The sequence below is a fragment of the Antrostomus carolinensis genome, unplaced genomic scaffold (genome assembly GCF_000700745.2).
Source record: "Antrostomus carolinensis isolate BGI_N321 unplaced genomic scaffold, ASM70074v2 scaffold2168, whole genome shotgun sequence".
NCBI classification, from domain to species: Eukaryota; Metazoa; Chordata; class Aves; order Caprimulgiformes; family Caprimulgidae; genus Antrostomus; species Antrostomus carolinensis.
Window position 1 is genome coordinate 1 of NW_010333478.1, and position 8,482 is coordinate 8,482.

At 39.4% G+C, this 8,482-nt stretch overlaps 1 protein-coding gene across 1 annotated transcript in view; it reads left to right on the plus strand.

Moving 5' to 3' along the window:
* Positions 1 to 910: 910 nt before the first annotated feature.
* The window catches only part of LOC104529518 (nucleolar pre-ribosomal-associated protein 1), a gene marked incomplete at its 5' end in the record, with an annotated part of 20,389 nt that continues 12,817 nt past the window's right edge, over positions 911 to 8,482 (plus strand). The window contains 8 exons of the mRNA XM_010173855.2: positions 911 to 1,173; positions 1,375 to 1,561; positions 2,757 to 2,815; positions 3,570 to 3,763; positions 5,371 to 5,481; positions 5,573 to 5,636; positions 7,343 to 7,514; positions 8,066 to 8,159. Coding sequence (XP_010172157.1) covers positions 911 to 1,173; positions 1,375 to 1,561; positions 2,757 to 2,815; positions 3,570 to 3,763; positions 5,371 to 5,481; positions 5,573 to 5,636; positions 7,343 to 7,514; positions 8,066 to 8,159 — 1,144 coding nt within the window. The remainder of the gene's footprint in view (positions 1,174 to 1,374; positions 1,562 to 2,756; positions 2,816 to 3,569; positions 3,764 to 5,370; positions 5,482 to 5,572; positions 5,637 to 7,342; positions 7,515 to 8,065; positions 8,160 to 8,482) is intronic.

Sequence of the window (8,482 nt, forward strand, 5' to 3'; positions counted from 1 at the left end):
TCTCTAACAGAAGCGGCCAATTTAACTTCTATCTTGGTTTAGTATAGGAGGTAAAAACTTTCTCAGGCGTAGATAGAACACTGTCTGGGGAGTGGAATGCCATAGCCATATGGTTAAGCAGAATGTAAGCTTTCAGTTTTACAAGTATGAGAGTCCACAACTTTATTCTAAAATAAATCTCCAAATATAGCTTCCTACAGTAATGCCTTCCCAAGTTGGCAGCCCAAAACTTTCCAAACCAAAAGCAGCCTTAAATTGACAAGACTGTTAAATTTTCTACCACCAAAACTATGAGTTAGGATTCAGCTTGACAAAACAGGATCACTTTGATTTCTCTTACTGCATAGAAATGTGAATAGCAAAAAAAACAGGCTGACTGTAGCTGTTGGTGAAGAAGTCTAGCTCTATCTAAGAGAAGTTCAAGGAGTGAAAAGACCTTGTCAGCACACAGGAAAGTAAGGATGTTTTAAAGAACTAAGCCTTTCTCTAGCACCTAATGCACACCAGTGGTTTCATGCTTGAACACTAGAAAGGAAAACTGCTGTTTGACTGACTTGATTTATAAGGTAACTGTTAGCTGTCTGTTGATGTGAGAGAAGATTTCTTTTGAGCCCAGGGTCAGAGAACTGGTAAGGTTTCATCCTTCCTGAGATGCAAGGACAAAGCTTCTTATCAGGAAGTTGCCCCTCTTTTGAAGGTCTTCATTGTTTGCTCATGTCTATTTCAACTATTTCAACTGCGTAGCAAGTGGTTGTCTGGTACATATGCTAAATACTTCCTAATGGTGCTATGGAGCAATACAGAATGCACTTCTCTGTAGCAGATTGGCAGCTACTGTAGTGTAGTTTCCTAGAAACTAAGTAATCCGGAGTTTGATTAGAAACGTGATTTGGGATATTTGTAATTAGAGGTCTGTTGTTGCTTAACACACTTATACGGTGGAACCTGTGCCCTCTGCTCTCTCCCAACAGTTGCCTCAGCTGTTATACCTGTCTTGAGGAAAGCTCTGTGGAAGGAGCTCTGCAGTGCACTTCAAGACACAGAAGCATCGCCTGAGACCAGTGTGAAACTTCAAGTTCTTTCAAAGTTGTTGCCATCTTCAAAAAGCAAAGGGCTGCGAAAGCTTATTGACCAGCTTCCAGCAGCTCTTGAGAAAACAGAAAATGGGGAGAGGTAGGCGAATTCATTTGCCCTGTTTCAGAACTTGGTTTGTCCTGTAAAGCACTTTGATAGGTATGCATGAGTGCAAATATTGTGAGCAATAATAGCATCCTCTGCTCAGAGAGTCTGTCACTTTACGCTTTGAGAGCGAGACATTTTTAACATAGACAAAAAACATGTTACAGTGTTAAAAAAATAAATATCTTTCTGCAGTTGGACAGTGGCAGATGCCATATCTAGAGTGCTTGAAAACTCTGAAGAGCTGCATTCCTGGAGGAGATGCCTGTTATCAGCCTGCATGAAAGGGTTAATTTTCATGTACAACAGCAGTAAAGATGAAAGCAAGGAAAGCAATCAAGAATTGGAGAGATCCATGCTGCTGAGGCTAGAAGAATTATTGGTGAGCCTTCTTTTTATCTGCATGGCTAGAATGTGACTGTGTGTTATTGTGCTTTTGTATCTTGGCTATATATAGATTGGACTTTATTTTCTGTTTTATAGGTTATGGCTTCTATAGGCTTTTAGTAGCTTTTGTGGAATTAACTTAGCCCTGCTAATCCTTTGTAAGAAGCTGTTTTGAGTTGTTCTTGACGATGGCTTTCTGCTAACAGTCCCCTCTGAAAACCAGTTTGAGGTGTTCAGAGTTAAAAAGTAAAGGTTGACAAGGGATGTTTTTATTAAAAAGGAAAAAAAAAAGTGATAGAGGGACTTCTGACAAGACCCACCTGCCATGCCCTTTGAAGTCTGTGGCAGAAATCTGGTTGATCATAGACAGAAATCTGGACTTGGATCATCGAGAGCACTACTTGATCATACCCTCTGTACTACTCTTTCTTTTGTAGTTCAGTAAGGTAGGCAGATCCATGTAAGATGTAAAAATTAAGGTCTCTGCAGGCAGTGAATGCCTTTGACCTCTTGCTGACTTCTGATGAGACTTCCTTTTAAGACATGATTGATTGCATAGGATGGGAGTCTTGCAGGACCTGGGGGGCCACCTCATAGTGTTTATCCTTGATGGTGTTCACAGGCCTGATGCAGTTAGCACCTACCGTTACCGGGACTGCTGGCATGTGCAGCTGTCTGTCTCCTTAAAACTGTTTGTTGTTTATTGTGGTTTGTAGCATTTCAGGGCAGATCAGTTTTTGTAAAGAACACATACACCCAGCCAACCCTCTTTGCCACATGCAAAGGTTGGTTAACTTAAGCACGTTGTAGGTACACAAAAACCTAGTACCCGAGTCTCTTACTTTGGCTTGACAACTTTGTATTCCTTTCACACTTTGTGGGTGTGAAGAGTTTCAAGACTCTGGGTTTTTTTGGTACCTTCAGACGAGCTTGCTTTTTATTTGCATACAGCCTATATGCTCCCTTGCTCCCAGGACCAACAAAGCAAGACTTGCAGTTTCATTTGAATCAGGAGGTAGGATTGTTGTATCCAAGAGCTTTCTTCCCTGTTATCCTTTGATCATCACACCTGACTGTTTGGCTTGCCTGTTGTTAGTGTGTCTGTTGAACAAAAATTACAGGTCTTGATTGATCTGTAGAAGCTCTGTGTGCTAAATGTAAACATCTGCTTTTACTCACTACTTGCACAGCACTTTGTTGAAGAAGTGGACCCAGATGACTGGTACAGCCTTGTGAAGACGGGACTCAAGTAAGTAATATTGAGATGCACCAAAGGTGTTGTAGGAGGTACAGTTCTGTTCACTTAACTTTGTCCTGTGTTATACTAGAAATACTCTGTCTTCCTTGAATTCAGTCAGATTTGACAGTGCTCCTTGTTTCTCAGGTTGCACTTTATGTCCCATCCAATGGCTTCATTAGAGCCTGAACTTGCCACAACTGCAGGTAGATTTGGATTTTGTGCTCCAGTTAGCATAACTAGTATAGCTAACTGGATAGCTGGACTAGCTTTTTTTAACTGGCATAAAGAAGATATATATGCTCGTATAGCTTCTTTTCTTTTTATTTAAGATATTGCTTAAATACGATGCATGTGGAAACAGAATCAGATCTTTCAAAAACAAATGTAAACCATTTAAATGAAAGAAATAAAAAATAGTTTAGGATGATGTTAGCTTCTGTGGAGGTAGAAGTGTTAATGTGAACAGTTGCTGTCTGAAGGGAGGCAAAATTGTTAGTAGGCAAAATTCTAATCCTTTAAGATCAGTGCAGCTACAGTGTTGATTCTGCTTTATTTTTTATAATTAAGATACCAGTATAGCTTAAAAAGAATTGAATCAAAACAGCTCAGGGAAAGGAGTGCATGTGTTTTCTTTTTTAAAAAAATTGTTTTGGTTTTACTAAGTTTGCTTTCTTTGCAGAGCTCTCATGTCTTAAACAGACTTTTTTCAAGCAGCTTTCCTTACAGTTGGGGTCTGACTTTTCTCTGATCTATGCTTCTAAAGGTACCGCTACAGAAATGAAGCATTTTTGAAAGTCCTGAACATTGCTATTCAATTGTTATACAAAAAAGAATCCTCCCTGAGTCAGAGATTAGTCAAGCTCTCCAAACTTCACATGATGGTCATGCAGCACTCTCTATTTTTGTCAGCCATTCTGAGGTCGAGAGAAGAAGATGGCACGAACATCCAGACAAGAGGTATTTTTTTATCTTCTTTTTCCCTTTAACTATATTTAGTAATCTTGTCTTTCTCATGTTATATTCTATCCATCCAGTAACCTATCCACCTACACATTCTTGCAGAGCTATTAAACAATTCCAGAATATTAACATTTAGTTTTAAATTCTACCTCTACTTGGATCTAAATGTTGCATTTATTTTACAGCTGCCAATTTTAAACACTTATGTTTTCTAAAACTGCTGAAAAGGTAAAAGGTGGGTTTGGGGTGTTCTCTTTGGTTGTTTTTTTTTTTTTTAACCCTGTTGAAATCTTGAATTGATTCTTTTGGTTTCTGTGAGGTTGTTGGTGTAAGATCATTGCAAGTGCATTTAGGTTCTGTTAGAAACTTGTATGACATTTAAGCCTATTTTAAAATAGGTTGATACAGAAGATTTTAATTTGATTTTGCAAGTATCAAAAATGTTAATTTAATTAATGTGTACTTGATACTGCAACCTGTCACAGGGAATATCATCGCATGATTAATAGAAATTGGGTGCTAGTTCATGTGTCAGATTGGCTTTGTTTCTTCATCTCTGCCAGCTGAAATACTTCCTGACTTTGAACCAGTCATTTAATTGACATACACCTCAGCTTTTTCCCACTGTACTGAGCGTTGGTATTCTGTGAAAGAGCTGTATAAGAAAAGGGGAGGAAATTTTTAGGGCAGCATGTTGATAACAGATTTTGTGTATATTGATGAGCAATATGTAAACAAACCTTAAGGTTTTAATTTACCTGAAAAGAGCAAAAAGTTCTTATGAAGTCACAAATTTAGTGAAATTAGAAAGAAGTAGTAGATTTTGCTGTACACTGTATGTGTTTTACCTTTTGAATGTATTTCTCTAGAGGAGCAAGATGGATTCTTTGAAGCTAACTTCAGTAATTTAGAAATGTAGTGTCGAGAGTATTCATTCATGCTGTTGTCTTTATGATCTGTTTTGTTTTGACAAACAGTTTATATTCCTGTAGATACTAGAGGAAAAAGCCTGTTCCTTTTCAGATACTGAGAGTAAAGAAATCTGAATTCAGGTCTTGAATCTGCCACAGATACCCTATATGCCTCTGGGTAACCTGATGACTTATTTGATCTGTTCCTCAGCTAGTTGTAAAATAAATGTGGATAATCTTTGTTCGCTGCAGGCCAGTTTTCCTGTAGCTTGCTAACTAATGGGATTCTGCAGTGATGACCCCTCTTCAAATGTGCAGTGTAGAAGCGTTTTGATAAGTTACTGCAGCTGGGGTGTGACTTCCAAGTTCTTGATGTAAATTCTTGAGTAGCTTGCTGTGATTTCTGCCTTTACTCTGTGCAACTCCTGAGCTAATTTAAGATGCCTTCCTGGGGCAGGAGGGAGCTGTGGTAGGGTAGGATAGAGTATAGCTTCTTTTTAACCAGAGTACAAATGTGAACCCTTGGAAAGTTTCTGCAGGATAGTATGCCAGGTATTTGTAGAGATAGATCTTGATCTAAAATGCGCAGTACTGTATATGCATCTGTTTAGAGAGGGTCTATGTGTGTGGTGGTATTTATATAAGCACTATCTAACAGACAACAACAAAGCTAAAGCTGTGTGTTTATTTCAGAGGCCTTGGTCGATATACTGCTGACAATTGTGAAACTCAGTCCTTCTCTGTGTGAGAGCAGTCACCTTGCTGTGTTGCTGGGTGCCTATGGGGCTACACTGAGTGCTGTAGGTAAGCATGTTTGCCTGGGAAAGGTACTTCCCACTAAATCTGGTTTTCATCTTCATAGGTGACTGACTTTGGGTTTCATCTTTTTTTTCAGATCAGAAGATACTGATACTGCTTCAGTTATATGAGAAGAATAATCAAAGTCTTATAAATTCCAGGTAAGCTGACCATCTTCCTTTGTTTGACTAACTACACACAAATAAACAGTCTCACAATTGGCATTTTTCCAGGGTCTTATTATTAACTGAGATAAAAGAGTGAGCAAGGTCAAACCTAGAGGTAAACATTGCTTTTGGAAACATTTTTCCTATGTATTTCCTATTCTTAATGTAATTCTCGTGTGTTGCCCAAACTTTGGGTGCCTGTGGGTTGGTGAGTGACTGTCTTATTTCAGTAGTCCATGAAGGCCAAAGCAGAAGTTGCTAGTTTAGGACTCCTTCCCCTTCCCTATTCCCTTGGGATACAGGATTCGTTACTCAGCACAGCCCTTGTCCTTTTCAGTGATCTTGCCCCTGTATGCCTGGTAGTCGGCTCTGGTGCTTTGCTGGAGAGGAATATGCCAGTGGAGAAATGAGTGTATAACCTGTTGCATTAACACATGCATTGTTCATTTTGGGGTACTAACACGGTATTAATGCCTTCCTAATCTTTCTCCAGTAGTCTGGACTGTATGAGCTTGAGCTACATGCTTCATAAGAGAACCATGTGTTGTATAAAAGGATCAGTTTATTTTCAGGCCCTGTGCCCAAGCAGTCCACAGGGAAGTCTGTTGCTAACAGCTAGTTCTTAAATACACTAATGTTTTTTGTTTGACTTGCTTAAATGCACTTTTCTATCTTTGAGATATGGTTACAAATATTAACAGTAGTGCAAGAGTACCAGCTCAGGCAGTTGGAGCAGGACTGGATTCTGAATTAAGAACGTCCCGCAGCTTTGTCTGAGAATATAGATAATTCTTGCAGCCCAGGAGGACAGGAAATGAAGGTTCTTGTTAGCAGGGAATTGAAGTGGCTTCTCGAAGCCAGGACTCTGGCACTAGCCGCATCCTGCGTAAATCTTTACTGAAAGTGTTTGCAAATGGGAGGGTGTTATGCAAGGAGGAGACTGATTTCAGAGATAGTTAGGTCCCAAAACATTTGTAGCCTTTTTAAAGGAGAAACAGTTTCATACTGTACCCTGAAGTGAGTTGGTAGCCAGACACTTGGCTAGACTTGATCCCAGCACTGAAGAGTTTGAGTGAATATAGAGAACATGCAGGAAAAGTGCTGTACATGCAACCCAGCAGGACCCAACTTGTGTTACAAATGGGAGCCTGGATGGTAAGAAGCCTAGCACTGTCCCTCCACTGACAGTGAGGCATGCTGCTGGAAGTACTCACATAATAAATGACAACATCAATAGCACATTCTGCACAGTAGCAAAGCTCCCACTAAGGAGCAACTTGGAGGAGGAGAGTAAGGATTTATGTTTTACTGAACCACTGTGATGCTGGTTTGAAATACTGATTGCATTTGGGACAATCTTGTCTGACCAGGTCTTGATCACTGTCTCTTCATGCAGCTGCTATCATACTCATCTGCATTTATAGCTTAAATAAAAAAGCATTTTTTCTGAGAAGGTACGTTCTGACTTGGATTAACAAGGTAGGAAATAGTTAATGAGACACCCTCAGACTGAATTTGAAAAGCTTTTGGATGGATGAAAAAGGTGTTGCCAAGGAAACGAGTTCTAGTTTCAAATTCCCACAGGACAATAAGAACAAGTGAAGGGAAAATTTAAATACTAATTTCTATCCTCTGTAATTGCTTATCGCTCAGTGCTAGCAGTCTGTTGACTAATGCTTTTACTTTCAACATCATTTAAGAATCCTACTATGGGGTCCAGCCGCTGTGGAGCATCACAAGACTTGCAAGAGTCTAGGGAAGTCACTGTGGCAGCAGCCAAGCATGGAGGAGATTCTGTGTCTGCTAGATCGAGAGAAGATGATGAAGACAATTCTGTCTTTCCCTCAGCATCGCCGTCTTCTGTCATCACAGGTGCTTGGGTGCAGACAGCTGAATTATCCTCTTTTGATGTAGAAAAAGGCCTTTCACTTCAGTAATTTCTTTCTTGCTTTTATGTAACATATTGCATTTGTTTAAATTGCAATTTAAATTCATAAGAGGGCTGTAGTTAATTATTTAGGAGCACTTTTCAAGCGAATTGCAGTATATGGACCACATCTTGTTGGCAGGTGTGGTTGTGCAGCACTGCAAAGATTGCCATGTAGAAGTCAGACCAGAATTTCACTTTTAAACAGTTGTTAAATTTGACTGTCCAAGGATCCACTGACAATGGGCTCTTCAGTCTTTCATACGGTTTGCTAACATGCTTCTATACCTGTTAGTGCTCGTCAGGGAAAATAGTTTTGGAACCCTGATAGTGAAAGCCAGCTTTAAACACAAGCATGTCTCACTCTGTGTTGCATTATATTTTGCAAGGTTTCTTATCAGCTTCTTTATAATGGGATGAGGTGGTTTGGGATGTTTGAAACCAAGCTGGAAGTTGCTGTAGTTCCTTACAAATACTGGTTTGGATTTGATTTCAGGAGTCACTACATAGAGATGAAAGTGTCAAGAGTCTTGATGACTTCTACGATCCTTGTTTTCTACTTCAACTCTTTAGTGAACTGACCAGACCAGGTAAAGTGAATGTTTCTGTTCAATATTTAGTGTCATTTTACTCTGCTGGGGAAGCTGCATGGCTCCATCTGTAGCTCTGTTATTCTTAATATGATTGTTAATACTACAAAGAAATTTGTGCCTGGCTTTGGAGAGAAGAAACATACATCATTTAACCACCTACTACATTGCATTGTAATTTTGAGAATGACTTAAAAATAACAAGGCATACTTGGCATTAAAGTTTGTTGGATTTTTTTAAAGCACTTTTCCAAAGAATGCAATATATCTAGTGAGATTTAGCTACTTAGGAATAGAGCAAGGTAGCAGCAGACATTGGCATT